This window comes from Oryzias melastigma, linkage group LG12, assembly GCF_002922805.2.
Source record: "Oryzias melastigma strain HK-1 linkage group LG12, ASM292280v2, whole genome shotgun sequence".
Taxonomy (NCBI): Eukaryota; Metazoa; Chordata; class Actinopteri; order Beloniformes; family Adrianichthyidae; genus Oryzias; species Oryzias melastigma.
Window position 1 is genome coordinate 26,692,958 of NC_050523.1, and position 26,883 is coordinate 26,719,840.

The 26,883-nt window shown below is 43.5% G+C and overlaps 3 protein-coding genes across 4 annotated transcripts in view; all 3 read right to left on the bottom strand.

Annotated features, from left to right (window-relative positions):
• The window catches only part of auh (AU RNA binding protein/enoyl-CoA hydratase), a 9,254-nt gene extending 4,414 nt beyond the window's left edge, over nt 1–4,840 (bottom strand). The window contains exons 1-3 of the mRNA XM_024261943.2: nt 4,583–4,840; nt 2,434–2,501; nt 928–1,015 (exon numbers count right to left, since the gene is read on the bottom strand). Coding sequence (XP_024117711.1) covers nt 928–1,015; nt 2,434–2,501; nt 4,583–4,796 — 370 coding nt within the window. The 5' untranslated portion in view covers nt 4,797–4,840. The remainder of the gene's footprint in view (nt 1–927; nt 1,016–2,433; nt 2,502–4,582) is intronic.
• Nucleotides 4,841–8,110: 3,270 nt separating this feature from the next.
• On the bottom strand, nt 8,111–11,658 carry nfil3 (nuclear factor, interleukin 3 regulated). The gene is made up of 2 exons (XM_024261947.2): nt 11,364–11,658; nt 8,111–9,901 (listed from the first exon to the last, which is right to left on the bottom strand). Exon 2 carries the CDS (start codon nt 9,831–9,833, stop codon nt 8,619–8,621), a length of 1,215 nt encoding a protein of 404 aa, XP_024117715.1. The 5' UTR covers nt 9,834–9,901; nt 11,364–11,658; the 3' UTR covers nt 8,111–8,618.
• Nucleotides 11,659–13,239: 1,581 nt separating this feature from the next.
• The window catches only part of ror2 (receptor tyrosine kinase-like orphan receptor 2), a 40,100-nt gene continuing 26,456 nt past the window's right edge, over nt 13,240–26,883 (bottom strand). For both annotated transcript variants that reach the window (XM_024261949.2, XM_024261948.2), the window contains 6 exons: nt 25,303–25,333; nt 25,077–25,198; nt 24,689–25,003; nt 22,672–22,926; nt 18,206–18,411; nt 13,240–15,178 (listed from right to left, as the gene is read on the bottom strand). In XM_024261949.2, coding sequence (XP_024117717.1) covers nt 13,724–15,178; nt 18,206–18,411; nt 22,672–22,926; nt 24,689–25,003; nt 25,077–25,198; nt 25,303–25,333 — 2,384 coding nt within the window. In that variant the 3' untranslated portion in view covers nt 13,240–13,723. The remainder of the gene's footprint in view (nt 15,179–18,205; nt 18,412–22,671; nt 22,927–24,688; nt 25,004–25,076; nt 25,199–25,302; nt 25,334–26,883) is intronic.

Genomic DNA, 26,883 nt, shown 5'->3' on the forward strand with positions numbered 1-26,883 from the left:
CTGCAATATATTTGCTGCTTTAGAACAATGTTATTAAGACTTAATTTTAATTTGAAAGAAACTTGTATGTGCTGCAGTCAGATTAAATTAAATCAGAAATGTTGTATAGCCTATTCAAACATACCACCGTTATGGTTTAACTATTGTGTACATTATGTATATGTACAATATTTATTAGAAATATTTAAATGTTCCTCACAGTTAGTTTCAATACTACAGTTAATACAAAAAATAATGAAAGTTTAATTTGAACTAACTAAGATTTAATGGGGGGGCAAAGTTAAGGTGTAAAAATCTGAAGTCCTAAAGCTCTTTGCAATAAAGATTACTTTGATTATTTGATTGATATCGTTTTTAATATCGTTATCGCACAAAATGAAAAAAGCGATATCGCAATATGAAAATTCCCATATCGCCCAGCCCTACGTACACATGGTTGGCAGAGTGGACCGACGCTCTAATGGGTAATTGAAAAACCTGCTGTGTTTTGTCATTCAGGATCCAAGGTAATTGTTTGAATCAATTAGGGTACCGGTGCGTTCCCCGTCCCAGTACCAGACCAGTACTGGTATCCTAACCCTAACTTTAACCCAGTACCACATGTGGATCAGTACTAGTTCCGGACTGGGTACCAGACGTGGACCAGGCTAGAGTTAGGGTACTGGTACTGGCTGTATCCTGAGGTTCGGTCCATGGTTAAATGTTAGAGTTCAATAAATGTTTATTCTGTTCGGCCCGTGGCCTAAGGTGTGTTTAGGCCCCTTGTGTGATTGAGTTTGACACCCCTGTGAGCACAGACCTGCTGATGCTGCATTAGTCTGCATTAAGAACAACAGTGATGATTTTGAAACTGTTCACCACAGAAAACTCGAGTCTTTCAACCAAGACGACCCTGAAGTGAAGCCGGACAGCTCGGTCACAGCGTACCTGCACAGAACACTCCGGGGACCAAGCTGCACAGGACCACGCTGCGCACCTTGTTGTTCTTCTTGATGTCGTCCACAGCTTCAAACATCTGAAACAAACGACGCCGACAGTTCAGGCTGAATGGAAACTTCTCAACTCTGAACTCGTTCCAGGTCAGAAACACGGAGGGAAGGTGAAGCTGGGGGCTCACTTTTAAAGTGTGATGTCTACAAAAATGATTGTCCAATGGGGAGAATTCACTAGTCCACAAAAGTCTGTTCATTTTAGAGGCGGGGTTAGTCAGTTATTTCAAAATAAAAGACCTCCTGACCCAAACTGGAAAATGCCAGGGAAGCAACTGTATTGCTATGAAAGGTTTTAAACAACGCAAGAAAAAAATGACCTTTTTTCATGTTATACCTGAAGTCTGAATATTGTTATGCAGCATAGGATAAAATTTACTTTAAACTCTTAAAACGTGTCAAAATAAAGACTCGGGGGCCGGCTTCGGCCCTTTGGGTAATTCTATCCGGCCCTCCAGATCATTTTATTTTATTGTTATTAATGACCCAATGTTATCTTGGGCTTATTTTTAACTTGTATAATTTTAACAAAATATATTTTAATGGGGAGTAAAATATTGAAAGTTATTTAAGGTTTAAGTTGATTTATTCTGGATTAATATTCCTGGTTTTTATTCAAATTGTCATTCTGCTAGCTTTTGGGGCTTTTTTTGCCATTTACTAAGATTTCTTAGGCTATTTTGGAGTTTAGCTAATATTTCAGCTACATGCTAGCTGTTTCGGCTAACTTAAGTTTTTTTTAAACGTTTTTTTAGGCTAATTTGGCAATAAGCTCATATTTAAGCTGATTTCAGCTTGAGCGTTTTCAGCTTTTAGCTTCAGTGATTTCAGCTATCATCTTCAGCGCCCAGATTCAGCTTACAGCATTCACACTATCACAGGTAATATCTAGTTCATAATTATGCTAAAAAGTTACAGTTCTAAAGTTTTAAAAATGTAGTTTTAGAGTTTTCAATAAATTGTCCTTTTCGACCCACGACCTGAGGTGTGTTTTGGATTTTGGCCCCTTGTGTGATTGAGTTTTACACCCCTGTCATAAAATATCAGAAAAAATCAGAAAAGGTTGGACTTTTTAGCAACGTTTTGTCTAGTATTTGCATTCTGGAGGAAGCACACAGCATACAAGGCCTAATGATGTCAGCAGGGATATGAAAACCATTAGAGTTGATCTATTAGGTTCACCTGAGTCATAAACTTGTCGCTAATTTAGCAAACCTTACTTTAAAATAGATCATTTATGTTCCTTTTGGCTTGCCATACCCAGTGATCAGAACAAGCCAAAGTGTTTATAACACACAGCGTTATCTGGGCATGCTCAGCTCTCATTGGGTTTTAAAACATGAGGGGAGGGGCATCAGATCAGGGACACAGCAGAACCCAGCTTCACCTTCCAGTCATATTTTTGTCTTTTTGTGTTGTAAAACAACACACCAGATGTACCCACCAGTTTGACCAGGTTTTTGCTGATGGAGTTTTTGGCTTTGGGTCGGTTTATCTCCACAACAACGATCCCTGAAAGGTGGGAGAGACATCAAACCCGTTCAGTCACCAAGAAAGTGTGGAACTTCTGATTATTGGACACAAGGACACGCCTTTTCTGCAGCCTGAATTTGTTGCCCCGGTAACTTAGTCTGTACACCTAACCAAGAACCACTAAAGAAACTGAGCTCAGCTCAGGCTCCTCCCCCTGACAATCTGCAACATCTGTCTGAGCCACTCCACATCATGAACATGCTTTAACACATCGATCTTAAGTCAAGTCGATTTGTACCAGCAGCACAGCCCCACTGACTGTATTTGAGAACCGGACTGAGCGAGTGTGATTTCACTCAGAGAACACGTATTACTTAAAAAAAATAATAAAGTCAATTTAGTGGCCATTTTTCTGTGACATGGACGCTGACGTCCCGCCATAGGCCCTTTAACATGATGTCACACATCTCCGGTCTAGTGCAGAGTCACTTCCAGTTTATATGGTTTAGAAAAGAAAGCCGACAGCTGAACAATGTTTAAAGCCATTTGACGTAAATAATAAAAGGTAACCTAACCAATTGTAACTGAAATTTGTACAATAATTTATAAATCTTCTACTTGATTGTATTTGTTACCCTCTCGTAAATCGTTCATAAATCAGAGTACAAATGTCAGTAATCCTGTCTGCAGTCAGAACAGACGATCAGATGCTTCCATAATCCTTAAGGATGATATTAAACGAGTCGTGGATTATTTCTCTCTGACAACCCGGTTAAAGTTAGACAAAGGTTACAGGAACTTTACTGAATGAGGCTGGTTTGATTATGAAGGTAATTATGATTTTATTCTTTTAATCTGTGCTAATGCTAACGTTAGCTTTGGCTATGAGACGTGGATCTGGAGAAGATCTTTTCTTACCAGTTAAAAGTTCCCTAAATTTCCGTTCTCAAAAAATCCTTGTAAACAGATTTAATTCCAGCGTGTCTGACATTAAAGTCAAACTTGTTGTAATGTTTTCTACTGCGATCAGTGATCTGCTGTTAGCTCAGCCGTGGTTCTCATTGTGTCTGATAAAAGTAAAATATGATCAAATTGACTACTGAAAGGGACTATTTCCACGTAATATTGTTCACCCAGAGATTGTTTTTGTTTTTTTTGTTTTTTACTTGCCACTCTTATTTTGAAAGCTGAAAATACGTGGCTCCATAGCTGCTCTGAACATTGTCACTGAACCAAACCATTCCTGTTTTTAAAAATATCCACTAAAATATCCCGTAGAACAACAAGTAGATTTATCCTGGGAAGAGATTAAAATGTGTTCAGACAATGCAGAGATGAGCGTCTTTGCTGCATGAAATGTGGCCAACATGAATTTCTATCAGCTTTTGTTCTGATCGCACTAAAAATACGTGGAAGTAACATCAGCCAGAATAGAACCAGTTAGAATAATATCTGCTCAAATGGAAGGTTGATATTTTTAATAGAACCTCAAATATTGGAGGATTTCAAACATTTGAATGTTCATTTGAACATTCTGAGAAAGTAAATGAAAATACAGTTCGGCGAGACATTTATACAATAATTATTGTCCATTTTTCTTCTGAAATTGGTAAGGTTACCTTTTATTTTTTACGTAAAATTGTGTCAAACATAGTTCAGTTCTTTGGTTTCCCGTCTAAATCCATTAACCGTATCACCTTCACGGTCCTGTCACCATTTTGTCTGACGTCACGGTGCAAAGGATCAATTAAAAACATGCTAAAATGTATCAGAGCAAGAATGGTTATTTTGACAAATAGAACGAGGATCAGCTGTTATATCTCTATAGAGGTCTATGGGATTTTGGCTTATTGGAACTTCCTGTTTGGAATTCCAGGGGTCACTCATTCCAGTTCTCATGTAGGCTACAGTCAGTGGCTAAAACCAAAAGTAATTTATGAATCCTTAGAATATAATAATGATCAATACATCTTGTAAAGTCTGTTTCTAATCTACTCATAGTTACAGAAGTCATCTCAGCTAATCGTGCATGGCTCTACGAGGAGCCGCGCGGAACCTCACATCCACTCTCTGGGTCCGCCCCGAGTCAAACACTGACGTCACTTCCGTTCTGGACTCACCTGCATCCTCTCCGTGCAGGTACCGGACGCGCAGCTCGTCCTTGGACTCGGAGCTGTAGCGGCGCGCGGCCGCCGCGCCTGCCCCGCGCGGGGCTCCGATCCCCGCACGCGGCTGTGCCGCTTTCAGGTACGCCGCCGTGATCCTGCACGCGCTGTCCTGGTCCAGCGCCCGCGCGCCGCAGGCTCGCAACAAGCGTCCCATAAGAACCGCCATGATGGAGAGTCACATTCACCTTTGAACCCACGCATGTGACGCCGTCACGTGATGCATACGCGAGCCACCTCAGTTATTCAAGTTCAAACAGAGGCGCGTGCCCGACAGGATCCCAGATAAGTGGAGGATCTGGGGGATCAAAAGATCTGTTTTCCCGATCCTTCATTTGAGCTCAGAAAAATCAGGAGGAGATTAACAAGCAGGAGAGAAAAGAACAAAGAGATGAAGAAGAACCAGAGGGAGATGAACGATCAGACAGGTGGAGAGATTAAAGAGATTAAAGGTGAACGGGGATAGAGAAGACAGGATGGAGATGAATGAGAACACTAGGAAGACTCCCAGGAGACCAGGGACTTGACATTTTACATCAGGGGGGTCAAACTCAATCACTCAAGAGATCAAATTCCAAAACACACCTTAGGTCGAGGACCAAACAGGATCAACATTTAATGAACTCTCTAAAATTATATTTTTAACTTTTTAACGCAAACCTATCCTCAGATCATAGGCGGTACTGGTGACATAACCCTAGCCTGGTCCACGTCTGGTACCGTGTTTGGTACCATTACTGATAAATGTACGGTACCGGCTGTCCAGTACCGGGTTAAAGTTATGGTTAGGACACTGGTACAGGTCTGGTACTGGGACATGGACCACACCAGTACCCTAACTCTAGTCTAGTCCGTGTCTGGAACGCGTACAGAACCAGTACTGATCCATGTACAGACTGTCCAGTACTGGCTGTCTGGTACCGGTTTAAGGTTAGGGTTCAGATACCTTTACCGGTCTGGTACGGGGACGTGGACTGCACCGGTACACTCACCCGGTACCCTAACCCTAGCCTGGTCCATGTCTGGTACCGTGTCCAGAACCAGTACTCATCCACGTCCAGTACCTACTGTCCGGTACTGGGCTGGGTTAGAATACCGGTTTGGGGACTGGAGTTTAGGGAGCCTTGATTTAATTGAACGTCAAAGAACGGCGAGTTGTGGAAACTCAAATTTTAATTTTTAACTTGAAAGCTCCTTAATCATTCCTCAATTTGGGACGAGTTGGGAATAAGGATGTGTTGGAATATGTTACCAGCACAAGAAAACATCATGCTGTCAATAACAAAAATATAAAATAATCTGGAGAGTCTGATATAACCCGGATCCGGCCCCCGGGCCTTGACTTTGACGTGTTTTAGAGAACGCCAACAAAATAAGACAAATGAAGAGTTTTGATGAGACTGGAGATTAGCAGGGAGAAAGCAAAGGTTAAAGAGGAGGTCACATCCACACACGGGTCCCTCCTGAGGAAACGAGGGATGAACAGAGAGATGGAGGAGATCCATGAGGTAACCTGAGCTGAACAGACTAGAATACGTTTCATGAGGCGAGTCAGAAAGCATCTGTGTCTTCTTCTGTCCTGGACCACAGAGGTTCTGGAGCTCCCTTTGGTGTTCTTGCTTGTGACGATGCAGGTAGACGGATTCTTTCACTGGAGTGTAGATAAAGGTCATGACCAAAATAAAATCAGAAAACTGATAAGAACCACATCAGGAAATGCAAACACAGCAGAGAAGTTTCTGTGGAATGTTCTTCTCTTCTCAACACAGAGATTAACAACATCACAAGTCACTTTCTAGTGAATTCTGCAGACATTCTGCTCCTTCAGTGATGTGGAGATGAAATCTGCACCTCATCTTTGCTCCAAACGCTCAGAATAAAACCTGAGAGGATTTCACTTTTGGGTTCAACAATAATTCTTGTATTTGTTTAACATTTTGACATGGGTTAATAAAATCGATTTAAGCTTTATGGATCAATAATCGATTCATAAAATTATAAATCAATTTAGCACATAAAGCTAAAGTCCACTAGCTTGATGCTAACGTTTAATGGAATTTCCCATAGGACGGCTAATGCTAACACTCTGTCGACCTAAACATACATTGCTGACTAAATAAACATCTTTATAAACTCAGACATGAATTTTACAAACTCTTTTAAGGATATAATTTTTAAAGTAACTATTTGTGGCCTAAAACATAATTCTTTCCTCATTCTTTCTTCTTCCTCTGGAATAAGGTGCACTTCTATAACGTGATCTCCACCTAGTGTCCAAACTGAAACGTCCTCCAGGAGAAGCAGAACAATGTTTACAATGTTAATGATCTGAACATTTTAGTTAGAACTTCTCCTTTAGAGAATCCATGTAACACTGGATGATATTAACATCTCATTATTTCACTGATACATTTACAGTATGTGAACTGGATCAGATTAATATAAACATGTTTATAACATATATTAGATTATTAATGCATTTCTAAACAAATGTGTTTAAATGTGTAAACTCAAAATTGAATTCAAATCGATTCAGACTGTTGTGATCGTGTCCTGTTGGTTCCTTCTCTGTAACTTGATGTTGTCTACTCAGTGTCACTGTAATGTGGTGCTTCTTCTGAAAGGAACAACAACAATCCTGTTGCATCCTGTATGATGTGTTCCTTATTGAAGCTAAAAGCATCCATCAAGGAATGTCTTCATATGTGGAATGATTCCAGACAAACTGACCAGAAAAAACAGAATCTTTGTTCAGACACTTTTATTGAGGACAGGAAACCGGTTCTGATGAGCCTCACAGAGGAGGTGAACGCTGTTGACCCGGACGGTTTCTGACTCAGCTCTGGATGGACCGGAGCTCTCTGCAGAACTCTGTTCCATCAGAGGTGAAGCAGAAACACGGCAGCCTCACCGACACCAGAACACCTGCATTAAGGCGGGCTGGGCCGAGTCAGAACCGCCGCAGAGCAGCGGCTCTGACCCACACTCACAGTGAAGTCTCAGCTACTGGACATAAGAGCCCGTCTCTGCTGGCTCTCTGGACCAGAACAAGAGGATGAGGAGGTCCAGAGTAGTGCTGCCACAAACAAATTTTAATAGTCGACGAATCACAGATTATTTTTTCTGATTAGTTGACTAATCGGGTCATTCACAAACTGGATGTAAAGCACACATCTTAACCATCATTAGCTTTAAACTAACCAAAAACTAGATATAGATCATAACCTGTGATAATGCTAGTGTGAATGCTGTAAACTGAATTTGACTGCTGAAGATGCTAGTGCTGATAGCTGAAAATGCTGAAATTTATAGCTAAAAACGCTGAAGCTGATAGCCATCTAAAATATGAGCTAAATGCCAAATTAGCCTAAAAAACTGAAAAAAGCCAAAGTTAGCCAAAACAGCTAGCATGTAGCTGAAATATTAGCTAAACTCCATATTAGCCTTAAAAATTGAAAAGAAAGCTAGCAAAATGCTGTTAAAACTTTCAACTTTACTACCCTCCATATAATATAAAGTAACGACTAATCGACTTAAATTAGTCGTCGACTATTTTAATAGTCGATTAGTCGTCGATTAGTCGACTAATCGTGGCAGCTCTAGTCCAGAGAGAGGAACCTGATGAAGAACCCTCACATTACTGATTGACAACTCCAGACCAAAGCCAACGATGGAGAACTCTGGACACACCTGATCCAGGTGATCATCAGCAGGTGGGGGCGGAGCATGAGGAAAAAGGCGGTTTAGCATCTGATCTTTATGAGAAGGAAACCATAAGAAGTCAAGAAAAAAAAGCACTTAGGATATAAAAATAGGTGAAGGTGTTCAGCTCTGGGAGGAGTGACGTCTGTGCTCTGCACTCCAGGTTCTGTCAGAATTTAAGGTCAACACATTCCCTCCCCCATACCGAACCTCTGAACCCGCTTTTAGTTGCCGTCAGTGCTGAACAAAGAACCAGAACCAGAGCAGAGGTTCTGTGACGGTTCTGTGTTCATCGACCGGGGCTGCTCGAGTGCCCGTTTTCAGGGGGGGCTGCCTCGTCATAAAGCGTCCGTGCAGCGCAGTGGGTGAAATCCGCCCCCCCGCTCCCTAAGGGCACTTCTGTAGACGTGCACACACGTACGTGCACGCTGATGGGCTGCGGTTCTGACTCAGAGGTGCTGACAGGTACTACACTCGGGTTGGGCCGGCGTGCGGTGCTGTGGGGCCGCTGGGTCCAGTCCTGCATGTTGGAGAGCTGCTCTGACAGGGGGCAGGGGGGGGCCTGCTGGTTCTGGAGGCCCGCGGACCTCCCAGCAGCCTCGTACTCTGGGTCGAGAACCTCTGCCTTCACATGCACGCTTCTGGACTTGAGGCGCAGCTTGTGCGGTAGCGCTGCCGAGCTGGGCGTTAGCCCCGCCTCCGGGACTTTGAGGGCGGAGACGATGACGCTCCTGGCGCCGGCTGCAGAGGGGACCTGCTGCTCGTCCTCGCCGTCGGAGGACTTGCTCATGGCGCAGTCGTCAGAGCTGCGGGGGGAGTTGCTGGATGACCCGGTCACCTGCAGGAAGGAAGCGGGGGGGCAGCAGACCCCCGACAGCCGGCTGATCACGCACTGCTGGTAGAGTTTGTAAGGACCGCCCTCTTCCCGCGCGCAGCCGGCGTCCTCAGGTTCCTGCTTCAAGCCTGCCCCCCCGCAGAGAGCGTGGCTGTCCATCAGGGGGGAGTGTCTGATGACAGAGATGCAGCTGCTGCGGAGCTGCAGAGGCCCCTCCTCTCTGCTAACGACCCCCCGAGTAGAACCAGGCAGCGCCGGGTCCGGGAAAGGGCTGACGGGGGGGTGGGGCACCAGCTTCTGGACCTCCTTAGAGTACGCCGCGGCGCTCAGCAGGCCGAACCTCAACTTCAGCGACAGCAGCTCCGCCCTGAGGGCGGCGTTCTCCTCCCCCAGCGCCAGCAGCTGGTTCTCCAGAACCATGTCGTTTATCCGCCGCTTCTCCCTGGAACGCTTGGCCGCCTCGTTGTTTTTGCGGCGCCGCTCCCAGTACAGCGTGTCCTTCTTTTCCTCTGGGATGAACTCCCTCTTCCTGCGACATGAGGATTTGGCCTTGAAAGGAGCGGGGGGGAGGCTGTGGCCCCCGTCAGGCCCCTGCAGGGCCACGGCCAGAACCGCAGCACGGTCCGGGCCGTACTCGCCGCAGTCTTCCTCCTGTTTGATGGACTGCATGCTCAGGCTCCAGCAGGGTCCAGGACTTCAGCAGCACAGCATGGGGGGTTGAACTCAGCTCGGGCACTCTGGGGGGGACACACACGTAAGGACAGTTTAGATCCTGCAGAGTGCACCGTGATGGTCAATTACGTTTTAAGGTTCATTTTCTTTATATATGTATATACTGCACACCATTGTATACTGCCCACCTGTGGACAAACTACAGAGCATCCAGCATGAGGAGGCTGCAGGTTGCCTATAATGATGCCCTGAGACTTTTGTTAAAACAGCCACGGTGGTGCAGCGCAAGCAGTTTGTTTGTTGGTGCAAGAGTTAATACTCTTAAAGCTTTGTTGAGACATTTGATTTATGGTTTTATTTATCGTCTTAACATGTCAAATAATCAAATCATTTTAACTCTCACCAATGTGAAATACAGCACTTTTAAATAGCAGTCCCCAATCTGGAAGTTTTGATATGGTCGTCTCTTTTAAACTTTTTAAGTTTTTAATTTTCTAAATCTATTTTATGTCATTGTTTTTATTGGCTCTTATACTTTTATCATAGTGTCTCTTTTTATTTATTTTATTTTTTACATTTTATATATATATATATGTACATTCTTTTATTGCTTTTAAGTATTTTATCTGTTGTGTCTTTGTGGCAAATGGACCTTGAGTCTGTAATTAAAGTTTAAAGTATATATATATTCATGTCACACCACAGATTCACGTGTAACTGTGGTTTAGTGTGTGTAACAACAGATTTGTGCGTGATTTTTAAAGATTTGTGTGTAATTAGTTTCAAGCTGTTGTAATTTTAATCTGTGCATGTCTAAATTGTATTTTTTTATTTGATATTTTTTTTACTTATGCAAAAAATGTATTGTATGAGTTACAAATCAGGAATTACGCACGCACAAATCCAAAGTTGCGCACAAATCAATAATAACGCACGCACACACCGGGGTGATACTTATTTCTCTCCATCTACTGAGACTGATGTCCAAACTCCTGAACTCTCTGGACCGTCTTCTGACCCCGTTCTTCTCTTAACCCCCCTCCACAGGTTCATGGGCCGGTCTCCTTTCGTGACGCTCGCGCGCAGAGTCCAGACGAGCGGCGTCACGTCTGCTGCGTTCGTCCGCGTGCGCTTCTACATACGGCGGGGACACGCGCCGCACGCGTTGCCCCACATTCCTTCATTGTGTCCCCGTTACACAATGACGCCGCCCCGCCCCGCCCCACCGGGAGCTGCCCCGTCAGTATGAAACGTCTCCCTCTGTGGCCTGGCTGCGCTCCCCGACCAGCGCGCGCCTCCGCCCGGTCACACCAGCACGAGCTCCGTCTACGCCCTGGAAGCAGACCGACTGGGAGCAGTGGTGCGGCCGGACGTGGCTGTACTCATCCCGGTGTAGAGGCCACCTCAGCGGCGTCACTCCGCGACCCGGACCGGAGCTCGTCCGGTAACGGCGCTCACACCGCGGACACCGGTCTGGGAGAAGAAGCCCGTCACGAGCCGGTTGACCCTCAGCGGTAATCCCCGTACCTTCCCGGACAGCAGGTCAGCCCGTCGGCCCCGTGTCCCCCTCTGGCTGCGCACGCGGGGGCGGTGCGGACTTTCCATCGGCAGACTGCGGGTCCAACACAGCGGGAAACCGTCGGGGGTTCGACTCTCCCAAGGTGGCCTCGGACTCCGGGATCTGTGTTAGTGGGTCAGCGGCTGAGAGCATTGGCAGCGGGAGGTGAAATGACAGCCTCCGCAGCCAATCACAGCCCGCCGGGCTGCCGCTCAGCCAATCACAGCACGGCAAGCTCCGGTTCAGCCAATGACAGAATCTCAGCGTCACTCCACAGGAAGCTGCGTCCTGATTTGAAATACATGACGTCACGCATCGGAACATCCTCACGCTTCGATTAAAGGGTTTTATAAATTAAATTTTAAACTCCTCCACAGTTCCTTCACGTGCGTATGTTTTATTGTGTTTCTAAATCAGTTATTATCAATGAACGTGTATCTTTGGTCTGGAAGCTGCTGCGTCGCTGTTACGCCCATTCACTTCTGTTATCTCCCAGCTGTCTGGATCATGAGTTTGATCATCATATCAGGTCCAGTTTTCAGCAATCACGCTGCGTCTGCAGGACCGAAACACTTCCGGTTTGGTGATCTAAGCTGACCCAACAGTGCCCTCTACAGGCCATGGGACAACTACCACTGTTTCACTGTTGAATCCATGACAAACTCACAGGTTGAGTCTTCCAAATAACATTTACAGAAATATTAAATACAAACATAAAACACATCAAAAGTCTGATGTTAACTTCTTTAATTAGAATTAGCAAAATTCACCTTTTTTAAAATGAATAAGCACATCGATTCTTCTCCATCTGTGAAATTAGACCATCTTTACAGTCTATGAAAATATTTATTAAAAAATACTTTTTTGTAGGGCCAAGAATCGATAAAAAGATTAACTAATTAATCGCAAATCTGGAAAAAATGAATCACAATTAATTGACATAATTTTTTTTATATATTATTTGCCAGCCACTTATTATCTGCAAATAATCATAATATGAAATCACACGCAAAATTGTACATTTAGAACATTCACATTTAATCCTTAGGAACCTAGGGTCTAAAACTCAGTTTCTCTCAACTTTGAATTTATTGATGTATTTTCAATTTGAAAGACTACCTTTTTGCTTATTTGGTATCTTTTTAACTAACGCAACCTCTCCTATGTGACACTAACTTTATTTAGTCATTTTTCCATGTTGATCTAGACATATGTATGTTACATTTTCACCAGAACAGTGTTCCCTTGTTTATTGTGGGAGTTGCGTTCTAAAAGTAACTTGTGAAGGTGAAATCCACAAATTAGGACTACAGATGTAAAACTCATCACTACAGTTTATACACTTTTCTCTCTGAACTCTCAAAGTTCAAAACTTCATAAAAATTAAATCCAGTTTAATAGAATGAAAACAAATATCTGATTGTGATTAAACCTGCATGTATCAGATAGGGGCACTGGAATAAAAAGTCACATTCTGTGTGGATCTGGATCGCATGGCCAGAGTGGGCAGAAAGAAAAAAAAATCATGGGTCTCTGATATTGTTCAGGGGCCGGATTCGGCCCGCGGGCCGTAGTTTGTTTCTTCCAATCAGGTTGCATGCAAGGAGTGCTGCACACTTATTATGATCCTTATCTGTGTCTCACCCTTCCGTCCTCTTGTGTTTAACCGTTCACTACGACCTGTCACCCAATGTCACATGAATGTTGATATTTTCTGCAGGCTACCAGTGGGATCCGTACAGGTTTGCCCATTTTTTTGCCCCCGTCTACCCGTAGGGGCAGTTGTGGCAAAGGCTTTACTGGGCAATCTCGCTCAGTAAGGGTGGATAAAGTTGGTACACTGACTGAAAGAAGCTCTTCAGAAACTTTATTAGACTCTTCATATTTGATTACAAAAATATAAAAACATTAAAAGAATTCTTAGTAAAGATAACACTGTGAGAAACATTCCTCCCTTAGTAAATAAAAACAGATGGAATCAGAGCAGACACACGTCAGATTCTCCAGATCTGTGCTTTAAGGCGGGTGGCTGGGTTTTTAGTCGGGACTCGAGTCTGAGAGATCCAGGATTCATACAGTCAGTGCAGCAGAACTGAACCAGACCTTAGATCTCAGACTTATAGGAACATGATCGTCTGCCACTGTGGCTTTAAGACATCTGATTCAACAAAAAAGGACATGCTTTTATTTTACAGTCACGTGAAAAACAAGAACCAAACGAACCAGAATCCTCTCTTCTCACCGGACTGGACCGTGAAACTCAGCAGCACCTTCTTAGAAAACATTCAGTCAGTCTTTCTTGGCTCCGTTTTTCCAGCTCGGCCCGTGTCTATGTGTCTGAAGAGTGGACCGGCAGCTCCTCGGTGGAACCAGCCTCCTCAGCGAGTAGTTCTGATCCATGCGCTGACACGGCCTCGCTCTGGCTGCACTCGTCCGGGGGCGCTCCGTCCAGCAGGTTGTCCTCTTTGGGCCCGGAGTCCCCATTTAGCGCAGCGGCCCGCTCGGCTGCGGAGGTGTTAGAGGGGGCGGTGGTGACGTAGCCTGTAGAGGTGGATCCACTGCCACTGTGGTGAGAACCTGCTTTGCTGGCCACTGCTGCTGGGTGGTGCATCTGCTGGTGGGGCATTGCCATGGGTATCTGCATGGGGTAAAAGTTCTGTAGGTACGGATACGCCGGCAGGGGGTGGTATCCGTTGACGGGGATGTAGAGCTGCGGAGGAACCACAGGCCTGTGCATCTGACCCTTCAGAGGCAGGAACTGGGGCGGATGGAAGGCCGGGCTCTTCTTGGGGCTGGCGTAGCGTGACGCATTTGCTGTGCTCATGCTAACATTGCTCACAGGACTGGTGCTGAGGGAGCTGGTCTGGGTGGTGTTGCTGGTGCCGGAGGCTTGTGCAGGGCTGTGGTAGTGGGACAGGCTGTCCCATGAGAGCAGGCGGGCGTGGATGTCTTTGAAGCGAGGCCTTCTCACAGGGAATTCACTCCAGCACTCCAGCATGAGGGCGTAAATCCAAGCGGGGCAGTCTTCAGGGCAGGGCAGCAGCTGGTGGCTGCGCACCATCTCAATCACGTCATGGTTGGAGTAGCCACAATACGGCTGGAGACCATAACTGAAGGTCTCCCAAAGCAGCACGCCGTAGGACCAGATGTCGGAGTCGGTGGAGAACTTGCCGTACATGATTGCTTCAGGAGACATCCATCGAATTGGGAAAGGGCTGGTCCTCATCAGATTGTAGTAATCGGCTGAGTAGACGTCTCTGAACAAGCCCAGATCCAGGATCTTGATGTTGAGCTTGTCAAAGACTAGAATGTTGCGAGCAGCCAGGTCTTTGTGAACCACCTGGTGACTGGACAGATACTCCATCCCAGCAGCAACCTGAGTGATGATGTGAAGGAAGTCCGCCTGCTCCACAGTGGATTTAGTCGTCCTGTCATCATCTGAGCTGCCAACGTCTGAGTTGGGGGAGTGCATCACCAGATACTCATGCAGGTCGCCCAGACTAGAATATGTGAAGATCATGCTCATGGGCTGCTCCTTGGTGACCACTCCAATCAAGGAAACTAGATTTTGGTGCTGCAGGTGACAGCGAGTTGAGGCCTCATGGCGAAACTCCTCACAGAGAGAGAGGTCGGCCTTGTCATTCAGAGTCTTGATGGCTACGACTTGGTTCTGCTCTCCTGGAGCTGTTCCATAAAGATGTCCCTTGTAGACCTTTCCAAAGCGGTCCTCGCCGAGCTCCTCCATGAACCGCACGGTTGACATATTGATTTCCCGGAGCTTGGTCTGCAGGAGCGGGGAACAAAAAACAGGCGATGAAAACAGGAAGAAGCATCACAGCAGTTACAGTTAACATTTGTCTCTAGGACACGTGTCAAAGTCAAGGCCCAGGGGCCGGATCCGGCCCTCCGGGTAATTATATCCGGCCCTGCACATCCTTTTATGTTATTGTTTATGCTAACTGTTTTGGCTAATTTAGGCTTTTCTAATTTTTAGGCTGTTTTGGAGTTAGGCTAATATTTATTCGCTCACTGTTTTGGGTGTTATGGATTTTTTAGGCTATTTTTAAGTTCAGTTATTTTGCTAGTATTTTTGGCTAACTTACGTTTTTTTTTTTTTAGTATTTTAGGCTAATTTGGCATTTTGCTAATAATTTAGCTAGCTATCAGCTTTAGCGTTTTAGCTATCAATTTCAGCATCTTCAGCGGCAAAATTCAGCTTACATCATTCACACTTAGTATTATCACAAATGCTGTATATCTAATTCGTAATTATGTTTAAAAGTTATAGTTTTAAAGTTTTAAAAATGTAGTTTTAGTGTTTCCAATAAATGTTTATCCTGTTCAGCTCGCAACCTATGGTGTGTTTTGGATTTTGGCCCCCTGTTGACAACCCAACCCTGAAGGCTGCTGTAGCCTTTTAAGAAGACACCAAATAATTTCAGGGTGGGGTTGAAGAAACCACGCCCCTTTAGCATTCTTGGAGGAAACTGCACTCACCCTCACTTCAGAAAACAACACCCACTGTCCTATCCAGAGGGCAACCATCCTACTTCCTACCTGGGGCTTATCTGGAGGTGCACACTTCTGCAGTTCTTTTATTAACCACTAGAGGCTGGGGGAGAAGAAGCCAAGAAGTTTATATTAAAAAAATTCTAATTTACTCTCCAAATAAACATGTTTAAAGCCTGAATACCACGAAATTTTATGTTCATAAAACCTGCATGAGTAGAAGAGTAAAACATTTTGCAGGTTGACGTAAAACTTTAAAACTTGTTCACAAGTCGTGGTCTTTTGATTGACAGCTGTCCCAGTCTTAATAAATATCTCAGAAATCTCTAGTGCATAAAGCCTTTGGTGCTGTTTTTTTAAGTAAAAAGGAAAGAACATGTTTTTTGGTGGGAAAAAAAGAAAAAAAACTTACAGCGGACAGACTCAGAATAAACAACCGGCATTTGAGGCGCGTTCAAGAACCCACAATGCGCGTCACATGAAAGTTTAGGCCATGGTGTTCACACAGGACAAGCAGGGAGGGGCTTCTTTTTCAAAAACCGTTTTCTACTGTGTACCAGTGCATGTCTTCCGCCTGCAGTTGGAAGAGGCTTGGTGTGAAATGTCAAATCAGTACAAATCTGGTGAAACTTGCTCCAGGCTTTTTCTTTTTCAGCTCTATTCCGATAAATGAAAGACTTAGTGTCATAGAATTGTGGCTAGGCACAAACTGCAGGCATTAATTTCTCTTTAATGATGAATTTTCAAACAATTAGCACTTCCAGCTCAAAACGTATATTTACAGAGACTTTTCTTTAAGTCCCACTTCAATCTACTTTGGACCTATTGTCAAAGTGTTCTCAGTCTTTTCATTATGATTAGGCCGTTTCTAGCCAAAAAAAAAAAACTACAAATTTTTTCAAACGTATTTTTCTCTGCTCCTTATTCTCAACAATTTGAATAAGGAAATACTCAAAAATGCCATTTTAATTTAAATTGTCTTCATATATATCTAACAACATGTGAAAGATGCTGTTTAGAACACCAAAAACAGCATTTTCATTGGAGTGGGTCTTTAAGAAGGAGAGACCCCTCAGACCTGTTCTTCTACACACTGAAAGTCTTTAAGCTGTTATTAAAGTCATTTCCTAATGGAAAGAGTGAAAGAAAGCCGTTACACTTTGATGACTGTTTTCTTTGGATCAAGGAAAAGCAAAACGTCTTGTTTTTTCTTTCCTGGAACACCTAAACAATTTTCTGATTTTAAACTCCTGAAATACTTGAACCGTTATTACTGACAAATTTAGTACATTTTCAGATAATGGTTATTTGGACAAAGTAAGAGAAGTCTGAATGCCTGCTGCATTATGTTTTCCTTTATATGATCTCTAGCAAGACGAAAGTGTTTAGGAAGAAGTAAATCCTTGAAGCAGACCTTCAGTTGATTTTGGTTTTTGATGAAGTTTAATGGTTAGGACTTAGAGCTTTAAGAAAATAAAGTTAACTAAGATTACTGTCCCTCGGACAAACAACTACAAATAAAAATGTTTTAAAGTTTTTAAAACCCCAATAATTACTGATTTATACTTGAATACTTGTATAGTGGTTTCTACCAGCCCAAAGCGCTTTACAGTCACAGTCCTATTCATCCATTCTCTCACTGATGGTGGCTCCGCTGCTGAACTCTGGCGTCACATTCTCTCTACCAGGTCGTCACATATTGACGTTTGGTTAAGAACCCCTTCGTGTCACTTTTTTTTTTGTGTGTTGCCAAGTCGCCGTTATTTTGACGTACTGGCTGTTCCCATTCAATCACGGGTCCACTACTGCAGCACCAGACCCCGCACCGAACGCAAACCGGTATCAGATGCAGTACCGGACGTGAACTGGAATTGAGTTAGGGTACCGGTGCGTTCCGCATCCTGGCGCCGGACCGGTACCGGCTCGCTGCCCGGAGGTGGGGGACCCATGACTTAATGAGAACAGCCAGCATGTCAAAAAAACAACAAGATGGGGACACTTAAAGTAAAAAAGTGGCGTGGAGGGGTCCTTAACCAAACGTCCCTAAATATGTGAGGAGTTGGGGATGAGAATGTGTGGTACCAACACAAACCAATCAAAGCTCCAGAGGTGATGCCAAACCACTGCTCAGAATCTCTCAACTAAAGGCCAACGAGGACGGCGTCCCCAGAAGACATCGTAGGTACTGTCACCCCACAACCTGCAGCCCCGGATGAGCCAGCCGAGCCTCTGGTTCCTCAGGGAGCTTCTGCAGATGTTCAGGCCTGACAGTGATCCCTGTGGAACCCCCCAAGTTACCTACCTGGATTTTCTGGGGCGACAGGAGCGACAGCTGCACCTCCTGATTGGCGCAGGTGCTGAGGTGGCTGTGAGGCGCGGCGCTGCTGGAAGCCTTGTGTTTACTTCGACACGTGCACACCAGGAAGAAGAGGCAGGCCACCACCAGGGGGATGGAGACGGCTGGGATCAAGATGAGCAGGATCTCCTTACCGGGGCTTTCAGGAGGCTCTGATTAGGAGGAAGCAGAAGAGTTCACAGGTTCAGCTCTCCTCCCTTTTGGATCCAATGAGCTTATTGAACCTTTCAGTTAGGGGGAGGGTTAAGACAAGAAGATACAGAGCATTCCATCTATCTCTGGGCTGCTGGGTCACACCTGCTCTGTATCTGAATTGACTTTTAAGTTCCTCCAGCATCTTGTTTGTATGACTTTACCATGAACATGGCAAGACAGAAAAATATGTAGAAGCGCCACCCTAATGTGAACCTCTATGCATGAAAGAGAGTTCAGTCCAGGTTTCATCCTCTGTCTACCCATAGCCAGCAGGGGGCGTCACAGCGTCCCGCAGAAGCATCAGTGCATCCTGACTGTTAATGTTTATGCAGCCTTTCTTCTCAGGGATTCTCAGCAGGTCTCATCCATCTTTTGGGGAATGAGCCTAACAACTTTTTGTTCATCAAATTACTACTTTGATGAGTTTATTTAACAGCCAAGTTGGTAACTAACTAAAGCTGGTCTATTGTTCACAGCGATCGGCCATCACATCCACAATCACATGGTCTAGTTCAGGGGTCACCAACACGTCGCCCGCGGGCGCCAGGTCGCCTGCGAGCACCACATAAGTCGCCCGCAGATCTCTTCTAAAAATAGCACAACTCACTTGTGAGCTGCTCGAAAATTTAGTTTTTCTCGGCGCACCAAGAGGTCCCGCAGCGTCATAGCGCTTTAGAAATTGCGGGTCATACGGAATCGCGCAGCTCCTCCTTTCCTCATCGCTTCACCTGCAGACGCACTTTTGCAGCTTGGAGCCTGAAGTCTCATGAGCGCGAGTGCCATGACAGAAACTTGAATTTATGTAGTGGTGTTTTCAGACAGAAAAAAGGTCCAGATGCTTATTTGTTGCTCTTTATTTTAACCGCCGGACGGACTTCTCTCTCTTCTGAGTCGAGCTGCGCTGCACGCGCCCCAGACAGAGCTGTGACGTCACCCACATGCTCCCTTTCAGTGAATGAAATAAAAAAAAAATACTTGTTGTCGTTCATCGCCGTGTTTTTAATGACTTATCGCGGGAGTTGGTTTGTGCTTTATCGCAAAATTATATTTTAATGGAAACAGTGTCATTTAGAAACTTTTTTTTTTTTAAATTCCTAGAATTTCCATAGTTTTGTGCAAATGTGTTATGGAAATGCAGCTAATAACAAAGAATGAGGCGTCCCCTTCTCCCTTTCCCACATGGAGACACCGAGAATATTTTATTATTAGTTATCTTTAAAGGAAACATAGATTAAAAAAAAAAAAAAAAAAGACTCGCATTTTTCGAAAAAAAAGTTTTTTGCGTGTAGAGGAGCTGGTTTTGGGACGTATTGAAATGGATATGGACATTTTTCGCAGAACTGCAATGGAAATTGACTTTTTTCTGATTAAATGTGTCTGTCCGAGTACAGAACAGAGGACACCATGAGAGATCAGCGTCACAGCTGATCGTGCATCTCCTCTGTAAAATCAATAACCAAGATTTCCTCATGGCTTCATCTGTAGCCGCACTTCTGCAGCCTGAATACTTGTTCTGGACATTCTTTTACATTCCACTGAACAGACTTCTCACTTGCATCTGAGGCTATCAGTGGACTCGCTGCGCGAGCCAGCACAGCACGCTGACGTGACGTCACTCAAATGCTCCTTTTTAGTAAATCAAATAAAAAAAACACACACACACACATCGCCGTGTTAAATGACTTATCGCGTGAGTTGATTTGTATTTTATCGCATTATTATAAAACCGTATCATTCTGACACTGTTTTTTAAAAATTCCTAGAATTTGGTTCAAGTTTCATGTGTAATGAAACAGAACCCAAAGCTGCTGTTTCTGCATGGTGCGTTCACCGAGCCCCGGATATCGGCAGTAAAACGAAGCAGTTTATCAGAGAAAACATAGAACACCGGCACTGATCAGGATATAATCGATTGATTAAATTGTGTTGAAGAGTTCTCTGAAAAACTGATTTGTTTCGCTGCGGATTGTTTAAAAATGACAAAGACTGAGTTGGGCAGAGTGGCTGTTCGCTTATGTCCTTAGCTCAGTGAACGCACCATGCGCTGATTCTTGTCTGCTGTGGGATCTGTCAATAAACCTGTTCGGAGGTTTAAGAAAAATAAAGTGATGGGTTCATGAGACTGAATTAAAGCGTTTGAGGAGCGTATCCACTAATAATAGTTATAATTAATTAATAATAATTAAATAATAATTGATTAATAAGTTATAATTTTGTTAAAAACATTTCATTTGGTCATTACCTCAAAATGTGACAAGATCTGTATAGATTAATAAAGTTCTGAATATTGATATCTGTTTCCTAGCTTGTTGTCATTATTGATAATTATGCTAAGAAATCAGTGTCTTCACATAGAGAAGTATCATTATTCATTATTAATAATTTAGAACGAAAGGCAAACTAAGCAAATGTATTATTTCAAACTGGTAGCCCTTCGTATGATTCAGTACCCATGAAGTAGCCCGCAGTTCCAAAAAGGTTGGTGACCCCTGGTCTAGTTCATAATGACGTCGGGTCGGCTGGGTTTGCTTGCAGCTGTTCGCGGTATCTGCAGCAAACGTCTGAGTGGCGTTTATACATTTTAAGTGACGCGACTGTCTTCAGCGTTTATTTTCAATATAAAGGACTTCTTGCTCATAAATTACTGTGAACGCTCAGGTACACAATGAGGAAGTGGTCCAGTTGTTCTGCTCCGAGCACTGTGTCTGTTTCAGTCTGATCGGAAACAAACTGAGACCACCACTAAAGATGGGTCGGAGAGTGGGTTCTGGTCCCGGACCAAGGTCCACTGTATTCAGACTGAAACTTTGTTCCGGATTATTGGGAGAAATAAATTCTGATTCAGTTTAAGCGAACCAAACGTGTCCAGTCCGAATACACCTAAAGCTTCTAACACCACATATGTCAAAGTCAAGGCCCCTGGGGCCGGATCCGGCCCTCCAGATCATTTTATTTTATTGTCATTAATGTCCCAATTTTATCTTGCACTTATTTCTAACTTGTATAATTTTGACAAAATATATCTTTATGGAGAGTAAAATATTTAAAGTTATTTAAGGTTTAAGTTGATTTATTCTGGAATAATATTCCTGCCTTTTTATTATTTATAATTAGGTGAAAAAGTTACAGTTTTAAAGTTTTTAAAATTGTCATTCTGCAAGTATTTTTGGACTATTTTGGCATTTACTTAGATTTTTTTAGGCTATTTTGGAGTTTATCTTATATTTCAGCTACATGCTAGCTTTTTGTCTAATTTAGGCTTTTTTTAGTTTCTTTAAGTTGTTTTGAAGTTTAGCTATTTTTCAGCCACATGCTAGCAGTTTTAACTAACCTATTTTTTTCAGTTTTTCAGGATAATTTGGTATTTAGATAATATTTTACCTGGCTATCAGCGTCAGTGTTTTAACTATCAATTTCAGCATCTTCAGGTCAAATTCAGCTTACAGCATTCACACTAGCATTATCACAGGTAATACTATATATCTAGTTCATGATTATGTTAAAAAGTTACAGTTTTAAAGTTTAAAAATGTAGTTTTAGAGTGTTCAATAAATGTTAATCCTGTTCGGCCTGCGACCTAAAGGTGTGTTTTGGATTTTGGACTCTTGTGCGATTGAGTTTGACATCAAGTGGATGAATCGATTTGGACCACTAAGAGCAGTGCTGCAGAAGAATCACAAACTCTGACACCAACACAAACTCACAAAAATGATCAGAATCAGGTGCATCACTCAGACAACAAGCTCTTTGTTCTACAGCTGCTCTCTGTGCATAAGGTCAGCCCGTTCCTGTCAACGTGCACTCTCTTCTAAGCCTGTGCGCCGCTGTAAACAAAACAATCAAAAATATGAAATTTAAACAGTTTATTGATTTAATCCTTCTTTAAGCATTTGCTATGCTCTAAGATGATTGTATGGATGATTTCATCATATTTAATGATAATGACAGTAGTACTAACTTAAAAATTGAAGGAGGGGCAAAGCTTTTCTGTTGTGCTATTGGCCCACTCATGCCTCAGAACCACCAGAACCAAATACTTTCACAGAAAAATCAAACTGTCTTCAAAGTGTCGAAGTGTCAAACAGAAGCACACGTGGCGTAACACAACTCATAACAGACAAACCTCTCTGACGGCTCATGCTCTTTCACAGTTCATCTCCGTACACTCTTACAGTTGCTGTGAACCGTGTGTTGCGGCTGTAAGAGTCAGAACTCACTGCAGGGATGGACGTTGCACAAGTCTATCCTCATGTCCGGGTCTAGAGTGAAGCACCACGGCGCCTCCATCTGGTCTCCAGGGTTACGGCAGAAGTTGTGACTTGCCCAAAGCTCGGGGTACTCCTGAGTCAAGCGGTGGCTGTGAGGAAGCTGAAGGCTCCAGGGCTGGCAGGTGCGACCCGAGCGCGTCGTGCTGACGGTGCCCCTGTAGTCAGCTCCACTGCCGTTGTAGCAGGTGTGGTCTGAGGGAGAGGCTGCAGACACCAGACAAGAAGTCTCCAGTCATTGTCCAGAAACTGACATGATAAAATGGTAAAAAATGTTCACGGTACCCACCAAAAGTTCACCGCCAGTGAGTGAAGTGGTCACCTTTCATTTATCATCTCACAGCAAATACTCCGTGTAATGCTACGTTTACACCAGGCATGTGATACGAGCTCAAGAACGCAGTAAACTGACATTCTTGAACGCGCTTTTAGAATGATGTTCACACTGGACTGTTGCTACCTGACACTAGTGCATGTAATCATAGTAGGAAGAGCCTTGAACAAAAGCGTTCAATGGCTTGTTTTGTAAGTAGCTCTCAAAAATGGACTTAACCCTTTAACGTCTGAGGCGTCGCAGGTGACGCTTAAACACAAAATCTTTAACATACTGGAACTTTTCAAATGTTAACACAATCAATTCACGCCAGTTTTCCCCTTCAGAATCTGATAGAATTACGTTGATCGTGTTAATAAATCAAAGAACATAAACACTAAAGCTCCGGTGTTAAAGGGTTAAAGAATAGTGTAAAGACGTGAACGTAAGAGTTTTGAACGCAGAAACCATAAAACTCGCATGTACACTCATTTATTTGGACTTATCATTTGAAGTGGTTGCTTAAATGTGCGTTTCCAAGCCCAGTATGAACATAGCATCACAGAGAAACTTCATCGTCATGATGCTGCTGGATTCATGGCTAGAGAGGGCTGACAAACAGCCTCGGCTGACAGGTTCTGACAGTAATTTGAAAGTTGATAGTCTTTCATCTTTCTAGTTGTAAGTAAGGTGGTGACTTTAGAAATCTTTGTATGGTTGTCTGCAGTTTTTGATGATATTTCTGCATGTATTACAATACGTCATTGGGCCACAGGGAATTGGAAGATCACCCAAATGAAGCCAGGTCTGTACGTCTCTGCACTGCTTTTTTGATTTTGCAGTGAATATTTGAAAGAAGATGAATACAGACTGAATGTCATTCAGATTGTTTTGCTGAATAAATCAGATGGACTTTCTTGCCAATGGTAGTAGCTGTTAAAAGTAAACGTTTATTCACCGCTTCCTTTGCCTGTGACTTCTAGGAAATGTTTTGTCATGACGTTTTACGTGTTCTTTTAGCATGCTAAAACAGCTGATTGATAAAACGGCCAGCTCACTTCAGAGTTTTTTTGCCATTTGATAAGCAGTCACAGGGAAACAGGTTGCGGGAATTCATAGTAGTCAACAGTGATAGAGTAAGAACTAAACCCCCCTTCTATACTGCTTTCAAATCAGCTGTAATCATGCCTTTTCATGCATACAAAGGGCCCTAATTTTACATTTTTTATGGGGGAGGAACCACAACCCCCCCCCCCCCAGTCAACGCCTTCGTACTCTGAAAAATTTTGAGGCTCATGAAAAAGCATTTTCTACCATCTTGGAAGGACCAGAGAACTTTACAAATCACTCTCCCTTCACCCAGTCCTACACCAATAGCAGTGCTGACGGCCCAACTGGGAGAAATGTGATGTTCACGTCTTTTCCCTCCAGTACTCCAACACACAGAGGAGAACCGGACCTTCAACAGGAGGTGAACTGCTCTGAAACTCCTCCATTACAGCACTGGATGATAACTCTGCTGTAAGCTGGAGCTGTTTTGGTTCATCTCAACTGAATAAATACAGCAAGTTCAAGTCACTAACTAAAGAACAGACTCCCAGTCTCTTCATATCTTGACCTTACGTTGTTCAGGCGAAGGATTAAGCAGGGACTTACGTGAGCCCAGTCTTTCTGGGGGCACCCCGATCCTGATACAGGAAGCAGCCTCAGGCGTGCCCGGCTGAGGCAGCAGGTGGCAGCGTGGGAGCTCCAGCTGCATGAGGATCATGGGGTTGGACCTGGCGATGGAGTACTCCACGTGGCAGAGGTCATTCTCCAGGGCCTCGCACTCGTCCCGACAGAGCTGCCGCTGCCTCTGGCTCCGCCAGCTTTCGTCACACAGCGGGAAGACGTAGTAGCAGAAGGACGGGATGGCAAACTTGGAGCACTGATCCGACAAGTGGGTGGAGGTGCCGATCATTGTGAAGGCAGCTTGAAGACAGGAAGTGGTTCGCTCTGTGTCTGAAGTACTGAGGACTCAGTGGGGTTTCACAGGAAGACTCACCTGTGATACGGTTCTCTCGCTCCCCTTGTGTCTGCAAAGACTCAACGTAGATGCTCTGGTTTCCCAGGAAACGAGCACAGGCGATACCTCTGTACGGCTGACAGAAACCCTTATTGTTCTTGCTGGAAAACACCACAAAAGGAAAAAAACAGAAGTCAGATGACGGTTCCTGTTTTTCATCTGCCATTGACAGCACACAATCAACTCAAAATAAATGTTTACTTACGGTTTATCTGGTCCATGAGTGGGAATCAGTCCTGTAAATCCAACAGAAATCTTTAACAGTAAGCTAACATTGATGCAGTGACCTACTGTAGTTATTATCAACACAGATCGACAAAATGAAACACATCACAAAAGCATCTTTAGGAAGTGTGAGCAAAAAACTTAAACTGATCTATGAAATGCATCGTTACTTCATATAAGCTATTACAATTATCATCAATAAAACTTTCATAAAATCTTTGGATTTAACAGTGTGTGGTTCTACCATTGACATGTATATATCTGGACTGCTCAACCCCTCCCCTCTAGTGTTCCAAACAGGAAGTAGCAGTGGGTTGCCACAAGGCCAAAGTCCCATAGACTTCCATAGAGAAATAGACAGTAATTTCTCAGTCATTTTATTTGTCAGAATAACCATTCTCTGTTTTTTTCCTTCTTAACACATTCTTTATAATCCTGATTTTTTAAAAGATATTTTTTCTTTATCGCCATTTCTTCAAGCTATAAACTGACCAATCAGATACCTCAGCATAAGGATGTGCTGCCCGCTGGTCTCGCCTCCAACGTTTGACTGACAGATTCTTCAGAGCTGTTTTTTAGTGGGAGGGATGAGGACTTCAAATAAGCCAGAACAAGCTCACTCATGATTAGTGACAGCAGTTCCTCTAAAACGTGACTCAACGCGACTAACTCTAATCGCTGTTGAGGGGTTGCAGTCGGTTGGACTATGGTGGTAGACGTATCAGGAAGTGACAGCGAAGGCTCTGGCCTGATTTCACGAGGACCGAAGATAATGCATTTCCTATGAAGGACCTCAACCCTTGATATGTCCAGTTCATATTAACCACGTGTCAAAGTCAAGGCCCGGCCCTCCAGGTAATTCTATCTGGCCCTGCAGATCATTCTATTTTATTGTTATTAATGGCCGATGTTATCTTGCGCTCATTTCTTACTTGTATAATTGTGACAAAATGTATTTTTATGGAGAGTAAAATATTGAAAGTTATTTAAGGTTTAAGTTGATTTATTCTGGAATAATATTCCTGACTTTTTATTACTCATAATTATGTTAAAAAGTTAGAGTTTTTAAAGTTATAAAATTGGCATTCTGCTAGCTTTTTGAGAAAATGTTGAACACCAGAACTGATCCATATATAATCATCTGATTAAATATTGTCAACATTTTTTCTGAAACACTGCTTTGTTTTTCTGCAGATTGTATAAAAATGACAAAAGTATGGTAGCGGAGTGAATTGGGCCGAGTGGCTGTTTGGGTCCGCTAATGTCCAGAGTTCAGTGAACGCACCATGCAGAGATTCTCATCAGGCCTAAATTCTGTCAATCAACCTGTTTGTTCGGAGGTTTTAGTGAAATAAAGGGAGGGCTGGTGCATGAGACTGAATGAAGACGTTTGAGGAGCGTAGACCCACTAATAAAATAATAAAAAATAGACTAAAAATGTAACTGTAATATATAAACAGTAATATAGTTTATTGCATCAGCAGCAAAAACAAAAATATAAATCAGTATCTTATTTTTCTGAAGGGTGAGTGAAGACTTCGTGTCTCCTACTGGGTTTTGG

Coding starts and splice junctions, on each gene's coding strand:
- nfil3 (XM_024261947.2), bottom strand. CDS start 9,833: ATGCAGTCCATCAAACAGGAGGAAGACTGCGGCGAGTACGGCCCGGAC.